The sequence below is a fragment of the Mustela lutreola genome, chromosome 1 (genome assembly GCF_030435805.1).
Source record: "Mustela lutreola isolate mMusLut2 chromosome 1, mMusLut2.pri, whole genome shotgun sequence".
NCBI classification, from domain to species: domain Eukaryota; kingdom Metazoa; phylum Chordata; class Mammalia; order Carnivora; family Mustelidae; genus Mustela; species Mustela lutreola.
Genome location: NC_081290.1, coordinates 154,594,314 through 154,611,092, shown reverse-complemented (window position 1 = coordinate 154,611,092; position 16,779 = coordinate 154,594,314). Strand labels below are relative to the sequence as shown.

The following is a 16,779-nucleotide window of genomic DNA, read 5'->3' as shown; positions in this document are numbered from 1 at the left end:
GAAAATAACAAAAGATTTATTTTCATGTCACTGTCCTACTTTCTTCTGGCTATCGCTAACAGCCTGACAGTGTGTCTCTACCACCTTTGATTCCTGCACTGTTCAACACACCAATAGTCACAAAAGTATCACCTTACTGTAGAGAGAAGTAGCTTTTTTCTAAATCCCACTGGGCACAGCAGGAAGGTGGCCAATTCCCTGGTCCCTCTCCTCTTCTGACCCTTCTCTCCATCCCCACTCTCCATCCCATGGGTAAGGATCCACGCAAGAAGCTGAGTCAGCCTCAGCCTCCTCTCCTGTGCGACTCATCCTCACCCCTGGATCCCCCTAGGGGAACAAAGAAAAAGACTTCTGTTGTCCCATTTCTCAAATGGAGAGCCTTACAACCAACCAAGGTTTCAAACACAAAACCAAGCACATACAAAGCAATGTGGAGGCAGAGCTGTTTTGCAGGCGCTTTCATTTCAATGCCCCACTGGGAAGTGTTTCCCTGTACCGGCCTCATGACTTTTCCTCATCTTCCACAATGGCAGAATTAGATGGAAGAATTAACAGAAATGAGAGAAGCAAAAAAACATCTAACCCTGTAGGAACAGCCTTCAACCCAAGTCCAGTGAGACGGCTTGCAACAGTCCTGACACCCATCCCCCCACCCTCTATTCCTGTAGCCAAGCCCAAGCACCGACAACACCCACCCTCCGGACATTCAGGAATCACAGCCCCCCAAGGGCCAGGTTCTGTGAAGACGGGTGGGAGTCCCCTAGGAGAGCTGGACCTGCCCTTGCTCATCAGGAGACAACCTGGGCTGGCACTGCGGGCACCACCATGTGAGCCTCTGGAAGCCGCCCGGAGGCCCAAACGCCTCTCTCATGACCCGGTGTCCCCCAGGGCACTGTTCTTTCTGGTAGATCTGTGGGTGCTGCTGTCTGCCCTCGAACTTGCCCTGAAGCCAGTCCACACTGAACTCCACCACATGATCCACGAGGGCCTCGAGGTGCTGATGGCTGAGGAGCGAGCCGAGAGAAAGGGGATGGATCCCCGCTCTGTACAAGGCTTCATTCTTAATGATGTTCCCTGCGGGGAGGCAGGAAGAGGACAAGGGAAGGAGAAAGAACACCTCAGTCATGAGCCTCATCCACAACACTGACAAAACAAATGGAAGCTGGCATGATGGTGGCGGGAGGGCTCCTACAGATGACTGAGGCCGATCCTGTCATGGCCTGTGGGCTCTCGGGCAAGTCACCTACTCTGAATCCACCTCCCTGTCTGCCAAATGGATTTGCTCATACTTACCTTTAAGGCTGTTGTAGAGACGAAAGGAAATAAAACTTGTGTGTGGCCCATGTTACAGGAGGGGGGTTATCCAAACAGCCTATGGAAGCTGACTGCCAGCATCTGAACCCCACTCAACCAGATCCTAGCTACGTGACCCTGGCAGGTTCCTTAGCTTCTATAAGCTCCACATTCCTCACCTGTAAAATAGCAATTGCTTACCTGGCTTTTGTGAGCAGTAAATGAGAATTCTCACACACACACACATACACATTCAGCACTGTGGCTGGTATGTAGAGAGTACTCAATAAATATTAGCCGCTATTATTTAAAATGTCAAGGGTAATGCCTGAGATATAAATCATTTAGGAAGTATTATTTCAATATTTTTCTACTACTGCCTCATTCTTGGTGAAGCTAGTCTTAACCCCTCCTTCTAGAATCAATAACTCTCTTCAAAATGTCCCAACAGTGCACTTTAACTTCTACCAGGCATTTGTCACAATCTATCTGAAATTGCAGTGAACTGAGCCCATGCTTGCTGGGCCATTAATAACCTCCTGAAGGTGAGACTTTGAACTCGGTAGAAGGGAAGCATTCAGCTTGTGTGGGATGAATGGATGAATGAAATCACTGCTCTTTGCTGGGGCTTCCTAATCACACCCCTAGTCATACACAACTTTTCTCTACAATTTCCTGGCAAACTACCTGGATTCCTATCTCAGCCGTACCACATACCAGCAATGTGTCTTTTGCTTTGGCTTCTTTGTGTGAGGAAAGGGAAAACTAACGAGTCATTATCCTACAGAATAGCAGGAAGGCTGAAGCCCCACAACTAGCACGTTAAGAGGCACACGAAAAATGTCAGCTGTTACTAATATTGTTGGTAACAATGACTAGTCAGTAGAGCCTGAGGTCCTGCTATAAATAACCCAAAGGCTCCTTCTGGAGGTCTCTTTGTCCCTCAGGGCACAAGGGCTCCCACAATCTTAATGTGAAAATGCAAGGCCGCTGTCTGGGGAGCCCCCGGGCCTCCTCCCCGCTCCTGAGGGGAGCTGTGCCAGCAGTAGGCACCATCAGGCCTTGGATATGAGGTGATTTTGTCATCAGTTCCCTCGACTGCCTCAGCAGCCAGTCACAGGGCACTAAGGCCTCTGCTGAGGTAGTAAGAGCAATCAGTTCTTGTAGTTCTGCGAGTTAGCTGTTCTGGTTTTCAGATCACTCAGCTCCTTTTCCCTCCCCCTGGAAAATGCTCACAGTTTCATTGTGCATGACACCTGAACAGAGGGAGGGAACCTGCTGCTTTACCCATGTCTTTTAAGATCCTGACGGAGGCCTGAGGCATCTGTGCTTTGCCAGCAGGCAGCCCAATCTGCCCGAGAGTCCCCATTTACAAACGCACTGCTCTCCCTCAGTAAACTGCAGAGCTTCTGGTGCCCAGCAGATACTGACTGAGTAACTGAGTACCTCCGCTGTGCCAGGCGCTACACCAGGCAGTGGAGGATTCAAGGAGAAAGAAAACAGGACTCCTGCCCTTTAGGAAGTTATTCTGTGAAGTGGCCATGGGCGGACTCCAGGTGATAATGTAATTAGGATGTGAATTCTGAAGCCTGGAGAGAAGTTAGAAACTGCCTCATCGAACTCCCTCAGTTTATTTACTTTTTTTTTTTTAAGATTTTACTTATTTATTTGAGACAGAGAGGGGGAGAAAGAGAGACAGCATGAGTGGTGCGGAGGGACAGAGGTAGAGGGAGAAGCAGACTCCCCGCTGATGGGGGAGCTTGATGTGAGGCTCAATCCCAGGACCCTGAGATCACGCCCTGAGCCTACAGCAGATGCTTAGCGGACAGAGCCACCCAGGTATCCCTCACTCCCTTAGTTTAAAAAATGAAGAAGTGAAACTAAAGAGATTAAGTGATTGCCTCAAACACACAGGTGGCGGGTCTCATCCCTTTCCCGTCACTCATACCTAAGCCTGAGAAGTATCTTTGGTCCAACAGGGTATAGCAGACAGGCTGCTCCTGGCTCAAAGCTTCCAAGGCTTGTCTTCGATCAAACTTTTCCGACAAGATGTCAGAGGCAGGTCTGACCACTGGGGAAGAGCTCCAAGACATCTGACAATTATAGAATGCCAGGAAGCCGCCACCACCAAAGTACAGGACCAACCTGGAAGAAAGAAAAGGTCCTAAGTGCGTGCGGCTCAGGGCACACATACATACAGCTCCCACTCAAGAGTTAAGTCACACGTTCATAGTGCTCCCACTCCACAGTCAAGATTCACCCAGGGAAGCTAAGACGCCAAGAGAGAAAAGGGATGGTTCTCAGGGCTAAATGCAGTAATTAAAACATAAATATATATATATACATATATATATATATATATATACATATATATATATATATATATGTATATATATATATCGCTCCCTCTTTCTGATCAGGGCCATACATGTTCACTAAAGACAACATGACCTATGGAAGTCTAAAGGCTCAGGAGGTGTGTACCTGCACAAAAGCAGAGTTTGTTGCAAAGGACAGAAATGGAACACTAGAGAGGTACCACTCCCAGTCCCAGCAAGATTTAACAAGAATAACATACCCACCCGTATGCCCCTGAACTTCCTGAATTCTAAGGTCACGAAAAAACTTTCTGATCTTTGATAAAGACACAATGGGTTACTATGTAAGGGCAGATAATCAGCCAGACTCCATTATCTGAAGGGAAATATCCATGTATCTGATCTAGATCGTATTCTGGCGTGGAAACAAAAGGACAATTTTTTTTTTAATTTTATCTGAGAGAGAGATATCCCATGTGTGTCATTGTAGGGAGGAGCAGAGCGACAGGGACAAGCAGGTTTTGTGCTGAGCACAGAGTTCAATTGGGGTTTGATCCCACAACCCGAAATCACAACCTGAGTTGAAATCAAGAATTGAACGCTCAACCAACTGAGCCACCCAGGTGCCCCTAACAGGACAACTTCAGAGGAAAAGGCCTCAGAGACACATCTACCATAGTACCTGAGGTAATTACTCAAGGAAAAATAAATGCCTAATGGAAATGAGAGCAGCAGGGACCTCAAGCCAAGGGCAGAGGAAAAGGGTAAGACAGAAGGGGCAGCCCGGGTTGCACAATATTTATTGTGAGAGATCCAGAGGACTGGATGATAGCAGAGTTGAGAACTGTAGCGCATTAAGAAGGAATTCTGGAAATCAGAAGATACCCTTGTTGACCATTGGAAACGAGAGAGGTGCTGTGTGATCACTAAGGAGCTGAGGCACTTGGAGCTCCTAAAATGGCAGATTACCTCAGTGCTGATCCGTGGAAAACAAGGAGGAGGAGGAGGAGAAGCCTAACTCTGGATGAGGGGGTCAGCGTTTTGCTGAACACGTCTGGTCAGAGCACTGACTCTAGACAGATAGAGCGGGTTGAAGATGACATGCGACAACGTCTTAAGAAGCTTAATAGCTCACTGGCCTGGCCCACCAGCATTCAGGGATTTGGCTGCAGAAAAGCAAACACTGCAGAGTGAACAGCCTTTGAGGGTTGCTAGGTGTACAAAGATAATCAGTGTGGACTTGGACTGTGTCCAAATCGCTCTGCTGCTGAGATGAGAAGCATCTGCACAGAAGCTGGTATGCTTGTCATGAGAGCACAGTGAAAAATTGAAAAATCACTACCCAGGAGGATTCCTTGGAGGCTGTAAATAAGGTCACTAGGTCTCACACCAAATTCAGTGCTACTTCCAGGTGTCTGACATACAATGGAGCCCTGAGGCTTTCACGGAAAAACTGCTTTTCACTGGAATTCTAACTTTACTGAATAGATTTGTTAATAAGCATTATGCACACAAAAATAATGGGTTGCAAAACTAAATAAAAACAAAGAAGATAGGGTGCCTGGGTGGCTCAGTGGGTTAAGCCTCTGCCTTCAGCTCAGGTCATGATCTCAGGTTTCTGGGATCAAGCCCTATACCGGGCTTTCTGCTTCCTCCTCTCTCTCTCTCTCCCTCTCTCTGCCTGCCTCTCTGCCTACATGTGATCTCTGTCAAATAAATAAAATGTTAAAAAAAAAAAGATATAATGTTAATGTATATTTAATATTAATTAACTTAATTATACATAATTAATAACATATATAGTTAACAATCTGGAATTAAAATTCTGAACTATCTCACCCCTCCCTTATTCCCGGAGGAAACAGGGTGGACAAGACAAAAGAAGTGGTGAAGTGGAACTATTTCAAAGGCCTCCTCTCAGAAGGATGAAGGAAAGGAGCAAAAAACCAATTTCAGTAAGAAGGGAGACATGTTATTAGTTTAATGTTATTAAACATTTGGTCGTTATTAACCAAGAAAAATATGAGTCTAATTGAAAGGGAACATTATTACCAACAGAAAGAAGATGAATAGCAGTACTTGCTACTTACTCAAAAGGAATAAAAGATGGTGGGGGCAAAGGAGAAAAGAAAGAAACTTGAAAAATCCAACAGAAAAAAATAAACTAGGTATAATAAAATGGCAAATGGAAGAAAATCCAAATACCATAGTCACCTCATTTCAAAACAAGGAGTTTGAGTTTAAAGAGATACAAAAGCCAGAAACTCGCCATTTGTAAGAAATATACCTAAAATAAGTGAAAAAGCACACCTGTAAAGCACACACTAAGTGGAAAAAGACTATGTGGGCCAGTCAAACACAGAGTGGCATCATTACCATCAAGCAAAGCAGAGTTCAAGACCAAAGGCAAACAGAAGGTCTGTTACTATCTTATTTCTTTTCTTTTCTTTTTTTAAGAGAGAGTGAGGGAGGTGGAAGGCAGGGGCAGAGGGAGCGGAAGAGAGAATCTTAATCAGACTCCGTGCTCAGTGTGGAGCCTAACACAGGACTCAAACTCACAACCCCGAGATCACGACCTGAGTCTAAATCAAGAGTCGGATGCTTAACTGACTGAGCCACTCAGGCACTCCAAGGGTATGCTATTATTTTAAAAAGCTGCAAAGAAGTCAGAAACCTTGATGCTTTGAACAACAGAGCAGCAAACACATAAACACACTAGAAAGACAAGGGGAAACCATAAAACCACAATCACCCTAGAGGATTTTAATGCTCCTCTTCCCATGTTTGGCATATTAAGTAAACAAAAAATAAGCAAGGATAGAGTGTTTAAATTACCAAAGCAATAACCTGTTCTTAATAGTTATATAAGGTTTTGCTTTTTATGAACATATTGTCTTCATTTACGTACACAAAACGTAAGCAAAGACCCATGACGTGTTTGACTGCAAATATGCCCAAAATAGAAAATTTACAGACTGATATCCTGATCACAATCCAATAAAAAAGGGGCAACAAAATGATGACCCCACTCAAACATCTGGAAAATCAGAAAATACTCTTCCTGTATAGAGTATATAAAACTAATAATATTTATTTGAAAGACCAACAAAATTGATAAAACTCTGATAAAACTTAAGCCTAATTAAGAAACAGGAGGAAGCAACAAATGAAAATAAAAAACAAAAAGAAGGAAAAGGCAGACATAACTTCACAAGAAGAAATTTTAAAAATAAGAGAATGATATGTGTTAACTCTGTGACAATAAATTCAGAAAATTTAGTTAGGGTTGAGGCTTATTCGTGAAGAGCATTTCAACTGCCCTAGCTAGTGACTAATTTAGCAATCAGCCAGTGAACCAGCTTCAGGCCATAAGAGGTTGGCTGGGATTTTCTGAGAAAGCTCTGCTTGCTCATCTGAACTTCTAGAAAATGACTTATCTCTTCGCCTCTTCTCTCTTCATTGCAGACGGAAGGCCTGGAACTGCAAAAGAGCCTCTTGCTACTGGTCTAAGGACAAAACCAACATACGGGAAAAGGCCCAGGAGAGTCACAAGAACATGAAGCCCAAGGCAGGGAACTGAGTCAACATCAAAACCCACCCTCGCTTGAAACTTTCAATTATGTGAGCCAAAAAAATCTCCACACTTAATCCAGTCTCAGTTATCTTTACAGTGCAAAGCATCTTACTAGCCCTAAATCATACTGTAAATAAATGCTACAGTTCTGAACATTAAAAACATATTACTATGAAACTTTAGAAGATGGAAGAATAGTATGGCTTTTAGGTAGAAGGGGCCTTCTTTAGCAAGAAGGAAAAACCCAAGAGCTATTGTGAAAAATACTGATCACACAGGCAATGCCTGGGTGGCTCAATGGGTTAAAGCCTCTGCCTTCGGCTCAGGTCCTGATCCCAAGGGTCCTGGGATGGAGCCGCGCAATGGGGAGCCTGCTTCCTCCTCTCTCTGTGCCTGCCTCTCTGCCTACTTGTGATCTCTGTCAAATAAATAAATAAATAAAATCTTAAAAAAAAAAAAATACTGATCACTGACTAAATAAAAATTTAAAATCCCAAGGAGTGGGGGGATGGGTAAATAGGTACAGAGGATTAAGAGATCTAGACTTCCAGGGAGCCTCAGTGGCTCAGTGGGTTACACCTCTGCCTTCAGTTCAGGTCGTGATATAGGGGGCCTGGGATCGAGTCCCGCATTGGGCTCTCTGCTCAGCGGGGTGCCTGCTTCCCTCTCTCTCTCTGCCTGCCTCTCTGCCTACTTATGATCGCTGTCAAATAAATTTTAAAAATCTTAAAAAAAAAAAAAAAAGAAGTCTAGACTTCCAGTTATAAAATAAGGAAGTCACAGGGATGAAAAGTACAGCATAGGGAATATAGTTAATAATAATATTATTCTATAAGAATATACAATAATAAATAATATATAACAAATAATAATATATTATTATGTAATAATATAGTCGGTAATAATATTGTTTGGTGACAGATGATGACCACATTTATTGTAGGCACTAAGTAATGTCTAGAATTGTTGAATGATTATTTTCTATACCTGAAACTGATATAATAGCATTGATGTCAACTATACTTCAATAAACATCTTTAAAAATAAATAAAAATTTGTAAAAGTTTTAGATTAAAGAGCAGGATGGTATGAGTGGGGGGAGGGCAGAGGACAAGAATCTCAAGGGGGCTCCCTGCTGAACGTGAAGCCTGATGCAACGCGGGGCTCCTTCCCATGATCCATGAGATCGTGACCTAAGCTGAAACCGAGAGTCAGACACTTAACTCGCTAAAAACTAAAAAGGTTTTAAATCTTGAATGGCAAAAAGCACAAACACTGTCAAAGGACACAGGCAGACGTGAAACACCTGCATCACATATCACAAAGATTAACATGCAAAATACAAAAGCCTCTACAAACTGATAAAAAGTATACAAACAGGAAGCTAGTTAAGAATTTGGCTAAAGGAGCACTTACGCAAGGCCGTGAGGATGTTCGTTCTTAGTGACCAGCAATGACTCCTCTGGGAAATCTACACGGAGGTAATAATCCTGAACAGGGACTGAGTTTTACACACCAAAATATTCTTTCCACCACTGGCAGATGAAAACCAAGACAATTCTGTCCCTGAATTCTGAGTGCACTCGTCAAGCCATAAAACGTCCTTCAGCGCCATCCTACTCTCAAGAGTCATGCTTGTTGGGAAAGTTCTTCCCTTTTTCTAATCTGCCCCAGAATGTTTCCAGCCCTCTCTGGATGCAGGCACAGTCTCCTTTCTAGCACGGGTACTCTCTGCTAGGACTCGGGCTGCCGGCGAGCCGGTGGGACACCCACCTGAGTGAGCCCACAGAGCCCAGCCCCAAGCCTGCACACGGGGGGCCGTGTCAAACAGCACAGACCCGCAGAGCCACAGCCACAGCCTGCCCAACCACACCATTACCTTGGAATGGGGTCCCTCCAGTCGCCCCTCTTGTTTGCTTTCTTCGCTCTGGAGAATTCGTTCACCCAAATGCTGCCAAACATACCAAAGCTGACCTGCAGCCACCTCTCCGCAGCTCCCACAGCGGCATCTCCCCGCAAACCCTCCAAACCACTGTCTCCACTCGGAGCAACATGCTCCAGGGACTGAGAGGGCGGCTGAGAGGTTTTCTGGCTGCTGGGCCCCGAAGCCTGCTCTTGGTCCTGGGCCTCTTCCTTTCTCTCTCCTTTTTCTAGCGACTCTGGCAGTGAGATGTTGTCAAGGGAACCAAGTTCTTCATCTGGCTCAAATCTAAGGAATAATTTCTTTCCATGGACCTAGAAAAAAAAAAAACGAACACGATCTCAGTCTTTGCTATGGACTTGTTTTTGCCCCTCCTGTGCAAATGTATATGTTGAAACTTAACCCACAACAGTGATGCCATCTGGAGGTGGGCCTCCGGGAGGTAATTAGGTCAGTAGGGTGAAGTCCTTGCAAATGGGATTAGTGTCCTTATAAAACAGGCCCCAGGGAGCTCCCTTGCCCCTTGCACCATGTGATGTGAAGAAGGCAAGAAGCTGGCTGTCTATGAACTGGGAAGCAGGCTCTCACAGACACCAAAACTTCCAGGCTGTCTGATCTTAGACTTCCAGCCTCTGGAACTGGGAGAAATAAATTTCTGTTGGTTTTAAGCCATTCAGTCTGTGCTGTTGTGCTATAAGAGCCTGAACGGCCTAAGCCTTACAGACCCAGAAAAGGAAAGACTAAAGAGGTATATGCCAATGTTTATAATGCAAACTTATCCCTTCTTGCCTCTTCAAGGAAGCTTTCCCAAGCTTAGTATTTTGGACCTGCCTTTGGCCCTTTGTTCCAGTTAGCACACGGCTTTCAAAGTGACTGAAAGCAAGAAGAATTGGATTAGCAGTAACATAGATCCATGCTAGAGAGCAGGACCACCCTAGAATAAGGGAGGGGAAATGCTCCCAATGTGTTCACGAATTAGCTGAGGAAGAAATACAAACTGTCACCATGTATTTAATTCATAATACTTCCTCTTTGTTAGAAATAAGCAGCACACACACCCACACGCACACCCCATACACTAATGGATGGCAGCTAAAGTACACTACATTTCAGATGCTGTAAATACACAACGTATTTTACACATTGTAGAATTTGGTACCTCTCACTCGATGAAACTGGATCTGGTAAAAGAAATGGCCACAAGAGAACTCACAATAAAAAAGAAAGTGACAATCAATAGAAATTGAGTATCGACACAAACAATGTATATAAAATGTACAAAGGAAAAGAATTAACTTCATCCCCAATGAAAACGATTTCAAGAAAAGTGGATGAGAACAGGAAATGTATATAAAAGAATGTTCTGTGTGCTTTGTATTCTATTTCCATAGCTAGCCCTACTATGTAATGTGCAAGTCCAGATTCCAGGATGAGCCTGTTCTGCATGTTCTGAAATTCCAGCAGCCTTTTAGAACCAAAACACCTGGCATCAACAATGGAAATGCCTGTGTTACTTTTTTGGCCTCCAAAGTACATACTTAGAGACCACAGTTCTGATATGATCTCCAATTTGTCAATTAGTATAAAAATTTTAACTATAGTAGTCTTTGAAATCCTCTCCCTAAAAGAAGGCATTACTAAATAATGCCCTAAAATAAGGCATTTCTAAATAATTCCAGAATAACTTATCAGCAAATGTGAGCACAGCAGTTTGCTGCCACATATTAGAAATGGCTAACTGAACTACATAAAAAACTGAGCAAGAATTAAGTGGGCATGGGGCACCTGGGTGGTTCAGTGGGTTAAAGCCTCTGCCTTTCCTGCTCAGGTCATGATCCCAGGGTCCTAGGATGGAGACCAGCATCAGGCGCTCTGCTCAGCAGGGAGCCTGCTCAGCGGGGAGCCTGCTTTGCCCTCTCTCTCTGCCTACTTACGATCTCTGTCAAATAAACAAAATCTTAAAAAAAAAAAAAAAAAAAGAATTAAGTGGGCATGATAGAATTCACTCCAGAAAATATTTTCTTGATGCAAATTCAGCAATGTTGGTATAATGCTGATGAAAATATATGCCAAATGCCCCTCAGGATCAAAATATTTACCGGGTCAAAAATGCCTAGGTCAGGACATCTTTGTGTCCTCTCCAACTATGGCAATTTCTACTGTCCCTCTTTTAAATTCCTGGGACACTGTTATTTCAATTAGCTGACCCTTAACTGAGCTTTTACAATGTGCCAGGCAGTGTGCTAGGTTCAGAGGGGCATACAAATGAGGAAGGCTCCACTCGTTCCCTCTGGAAACTCAGTATTTGAAGAGAAGGAAATTCTGACACGTGCTACATGAACCTTAAAAACATTATGCTCGGTAAAAGAAGCCACTCACGGGATGCCTGGGTGGCTCAGTGGGCTGAGCCACTGCCTTCAACTCAGGTCATGATCCCAGGATCCTGGGATCGAGTACAGCATCAGGCTCTCTGCTCGGTGGGGAGGCTACTTCTCTCTCTGCCTCTGCCTGCCTCTCTGTCTGCTTGTGTGTTCTGTCTCTCTCTCTTTCTGACAAATAAATTAATTAAAAAAAAAAAAAAGAAGCCACTCACAAAAGAACACACGTTGTATAATTCCATATATGTAAAATGTCAAAAAAAACCCACCAAACAAACAGCAAATCTATAGAAACAGGAAATAGACTAGTGGTTGCTTACAACTAGAGGCAGAAGGCAAGGGTGAAATGAGGAGGGGCTGATAATGGGCACAAGGTTTCTTTCTGGGGAGATGAAAATGTTCTACAATCGATTGTGGTGATGGTTGTACAACTCTGTGTGAAGACACTAAAAGCCACCGAACTGCACACTTTAAGTGGGTGAATGGTATGTTATGTAAATTATACCTCAGTAAAGCTGTTACATATTTTTTAAAAGTTGGAGGACTGGTTAAAAGTCTCAGCATGTAGTCTCAGTATTCCACCCAAACTAGGATGGAATAGAAACAGTAACAGCCATGTAAGGAAGGACTCAATACTTATCCCCCATGCACTCTTTCTCAGGAGAAGATAATGAACCAGGTGCAGGGAGACTACTAACTATTTCCCAATATCTCTCTCCCCTCTTCCCTACTAACCAATTAACAGGGACCTCAATAACCTCAGCTACTGATTTAGGGTGCTTCAATGTCCTCAGCTAAAAAATCTGTCTCCCAGACTCTCTTAGAGATGGGGCAGCCAGTGAAACATATGCAGGAGTGCTCAAATGTGGTTTCCAGAAAAGCTCTTTAAAATATATGAACAGGCTTCTAGGTCCCTTTTGCCCTATCTCCTTTCCTTCCTCTTTCTTCCTGCCTAGAATGTAATGGCTGGAATCTCAGCTGCCATGTTATCACCATGAAAATGAGGGTCACCCCCAGGGAGGGGAGAGCGGAAGCAGCTTGGTGCCCAGTGATCACACGTTGCTCCCATACCATCCTGGACTTCCTCCTCTGAACTTGACATTATGTCAAGGGAGGAAAAAAAAAAAAAAACCCACACACTCCAGACACAAATAATCTGTTCTTCTGAATTTGTTATGAGTAAGCAAACACAATCCTAATACAGAAACTGGAGAACCAACCTGTAAAGACAGGGAAGGAACTTGCCAGAAAAAAAACAGGTGGCACAGAGTGGAGCCAATCTCTTCCCTCCTTCATTAGCCCAGTGTGCCTGTCTATAACTGCTTCTCAAACCTGAAGTGCCCTTTGTTTTCCTTTTGGTCGATCTAAATCTTCCATCCTTCAAGGTCCAACGCAAATCTCACCTCCTTCATGAAGCCTTCTTTTTTATTCTAAAGATTTTATGTTATTTTATTTTATTTTTTTTTTATTTGAGAGAGAGAGCAGGAGCAGAGGGGAGGGGCAGAGAAAGAGGGGGAAGCAAAGCGGGGAGCCGGATGTGGTACTTGATCCCGGGACCCTGGGATCATGACTTGAGCTGAAGGCAGACACCTAACCAACTGAGCCACCCAGGACCCCTATGAAGTCTTTTATTCCAGGCTATCAGCACCTCTTCTCTGCTGAGGCCCTCAAATGAGCCTTAATCATATGCTCCCCTCCTTCCCATTCACTGTTACCTAATAGTTTCCCCTGTTGGAGATACAGGTCTTACTTTCCAAATTCAACTCTCCGATCCTTAGGAGGCAGAGGTGCAAAGAAGGGAGCACAGTGATGAGAATTTAGCCTCCTACATGCCAGGCAGTTCCTCAAGGCTGTGTCCCTCAGGCTTCTTGGGCTCCTACAACACCAATCTCTGCCTTGGTTTACTAGAAGACCAGCTCCCAGTTCCATCTCAAGGCTCCCCGTCCACACATTGTCTGTCCATTCAGCCATTCCTTAAATAATCTCTGCGAGCCAGCTCTGTAACAGGCACCAGCTAAGTGCTAGGGTTCCAGAGATCAAAGGATCTAATCCTGCCCCTGCCAAGCTTGCAGCAGTCTGGTCAAAAACTCTCCCGGTAAGAGCGTAGGAGCGCATACCTGGAGGTCAGGTGACCTGGGCCCCCACAAGCGACATCAACTTGGATGGAGTGTTCTCCCTCTGAGGCCCCATCTCCAAAGGTAGAAAAGGTAAGTGAAGGTCTAGAAGACCTCTTTCAGATCTAGAATGGTTTTATAACCCACAAGGTGTGTGCGAAGGACAAGGCGGGGGAAAAAGAGAACCAGTATTTATTGAGCACTTGTGTCAGACATAAAGTCTGTTTAATACAATTGTAACTGCTAAGTATTTATCCTCATCTTACAACTGCAGAAACTACAGCTAAGAGATTAAGCAACTTGCTGAGGAGCTCACAGCTGAACAGCAGGCTAATTTATTTTTTCTATAGACAATTACCATATGTATGCTTCCTAAGAGCTGCCACTCAGCGAAGTGCTAGGCATACAATACTGATGAGGGCATGCATCTACCCTGTTGCTTGGTCTCGTCCACTCAACCAGCAGGACAAACTCAGCAATAAGGATCTATTAAGAGGAAGTACGTACAGGGTCCCCAGCAAGCCCAGAGAAGTCTCTCTCCACCCTCAGAGCAGGCAGGCCAGGCTTCTCAGAGGATGTGATGGAGAGGCTGAATCCTGAAGCCGAGGAATTACCATGGTCACATGAAAGGATGAGAAAGGGAGCAGAGTTGGGGGGGGGGGGAGATCTGCCCAAGCAGGGGAGCAGCACATCAAAACCATGGGCAATAAGGATTGGCGGAGGAACCCCAGAGAGTTCGACAGGACTGGAAGAGAGATTTGGCACAGGGGAAGAAGCAGGCCTAAAGAGGCACAAACCAGGCCACAGAAGCCCTGGGAGCCCCTGGAGGCAATTCTGCCTGATACTAAGGGCATGGATGAGGCCACCAGAATCCAGATCATAAGGCTATGCTCTTTCCTTCCATCCCTGCTAGTTCCCAACCACAGAAGCACATTCGGTGACCAGAATCACTCCAGACTCTCTGAATCAGAATCTACAGCTCATGCCTGCACCGAATACTTTATCTAGTTCCACATGCCATTGCAATGCCCACTCCTGGCTAACATCAGACCTAAACATCAGACCTAAAGGGGATGAGCGCTATGGGAGTCCTCGCGTGGTTGCCCTGGGCTCGAGGCAGTGATGGCACCAAAGTCTTGAAATAAATTCTAAGGGAATCACAGGATGTGGTGATGGAGTCCACCCATTTACCTGAGGTGTCAAACAAGCCCATAGGAACTCACCTGTGTATCTTGGAGCCACAGAGACTGCAAGCTGGCAGGGGTCAGCTTCTGACTGCTGCCCCCTGTCTTGACCACCTGCTGCCCCACAAAGGGGGAGACCAAGCGGTGGAACTTCCTCACAGAGGGTCCCTCTGGCATCCCTACAGGCAGAAATGGAGAAAAGAAGCCACTGACTTCCCAGGACCACTAATAGGGGCACTGTGTGATGAGGAGGCGGAGTTCAAGACTATGACAAGTGCAGACATGGGGTCATGTTAGTTCAGAGCATGGAAAGGCTACGTCAAACCTAACTGCAGATAATTGCCCCTGGGAACTGAATACAGCTGGGGTTGTTTTAACCCTGACATATGGTTATCTGTGACCCCATCTATCTCTGCCCCCAATCATCGAAGTTCACTCAGAGTTTATGTATAAAGCATTGACATGTTTGAGTCTGAGTGGTGTGTACCCTGGCTTCTGGAAGCTCAGAGTCCCTTCCCGCCCCTCTCACCCAGGGTACACTGCTTAACCACCTGTTCCCCACCCCCGCCCCCTGCACAAGACTGTAAGTTATGATGAAAACCTGAAGGACTGCGTGGTACGTTGCAGGGGGTAGCTATGCAGTTCAGCAATTCTAAAACACAATTAATTATCTCTAAAACGAGGATGCCTCTTACTATATCCACACCTTCTCACAGCTGAATTAGCAGCACATCCAATAATGTGTACTTTACACCTGGTGGTGCTTTAGACCCCCCCCTCCCCCCCCCCCCCCGTCAGATCTTTAAGACACTGGAGAGTCCATACTGACAAAAGTGCTGGGTTGCAAGGAGACCTCCTGACTGCAGCCTACTTTAACCTCAGCCAGCTCTCAGTGCCCGGGTCCTCTCCAACAAAACGAAGTTTCTGGAAAGGCTTTCATCTGAAATGCACCTAATCCTTGAAATCTCTTTCACAGAGGGCACATTTAAGGTATACTCACGGAGATGTAAAGGCGGGCAGCAAGTTGTCTCCGCCCTAGCCTTAAGGGAGTAGATGCGTAAAGGACTTCAGGACGCTAACGGCAGTGAGGCTGGTTAGTTAGTAGACAGTGGCGGAGAAGAGGGCGTCAGGGCGTCCTCTTCTCTGAGGTTAATCACTCACTCCCCCTGGGAGACTAAAACGGCTGCTTTTCCCAACTCTTTCTCGGGGTGAGGGGAGAAGATGGGGGGTCTCGGAGACAGGCTTAAGGACATTGGGGGAGGCTCCCAGGGATAAATGCAGGGCGGCACAGTGGTGAATAAACCAACCAAAAAACTGGTCCAGGGGTGCAGTCCCATAAGGCACGCTTCTTCTAACTGCCGGTCACTGCGATGGCTCGCCGGTAGCGACCACTGCGCGCAGCCCGCGGGAGAGGCGGGCACTCCCGACCGTAGCGGCTCCGCGCACCGCTGCGCAGGGAGCCTACGCCGCCTCCCCCGGCCTGCTCCCCCTCTCCCCGCCCGCGCCGGCCGCGGCGGGGGGCGGACGGCTGCACTCACCGGCTCCTGGCCCGCGCCCCTCCGCCCGCCCCAGCACCGCGGCGAGGCCCGCACGCCGCCTCCGGCGCAGGGCGTAGAGGACTCGGCCGGCCCGCGTCCGCGCACCCCCCGCCTGCAGATGGATGCGGAACGGTCCCGGGAGTAGGGAGCCGGGAAAGGTCTCGAAGTGGGGAGAGGCGGGGTGACGCAAGGCTCCTCCTTCGCCGGGGTAGTGCTCGCTGTTCCCCCGGGGCGTGGGATAGAGCGGGACTCCGCCCCTAGGGCGGGGAGGGGAGGGGCCCCGCTCGGACGGGGGAGGGCGCGAGGCTCCTCCCCTGAGAGAGGGGGTCTCTGGAGGCGGGGCCGGGGCCGCACTTGAGGACCAGGGAGAGTGGGAGAAGGGCGGAGGGTCAGAGATCCGGCTCGCGGCAGAGACGAGGCAAATCGCATTTGGAACGAACGTTTATTGTCTTACGGAGA

The 16,779-nt window shown here is 46.3% G+C and overlaps 1 protein-coding gene across 3 annotated transcripts; it reads right to left on the bottom strand.

The window, feature by feature from the left end:
- Positions 1-16,512, bottom strand: NEIL2 (nei like DNA glycosylase 2). Of its 3 annotated transcripts, none has more exons than XM_059177417.1 (5): positions 16,321-16,512; positions 14,822-14,961; positions 9,065-9,420; positions 3,242-3,438; positions 1-1,074 (listed from the first exon to the last, which is right to left on the bottom strand). In XM_059177417.1, the coding sequence occupies exons 2-5, from the start codon at positions 14,957-14,959 to the stop codon at positions 761-763; spliced, it is 1,005 nt and encodes a 334-aa protein (XP_059033400.1). In that variant the 5' UTR covers positions 14,960-14,961; positions 16,321-16,512; the 3' UTR covers positions 1-760. The 3 variants fall into 3 exon arrangements, with proteins under 3 accessions (XP_059033400.1, XP_059033409.1, XP_059033419.1); XM_059177426.1 differs by lacking the exon at positions 16,321-16,512 and adding an exon at positions 15,783-16,314; XM_059177436.1 differs by lacking the exon at positions 16,321-16,512 and adding an exon at positions 16,090-16,314.
- Between the last annotated feature and the right edge of the window lie 267 nt (positions 16,513-16,779).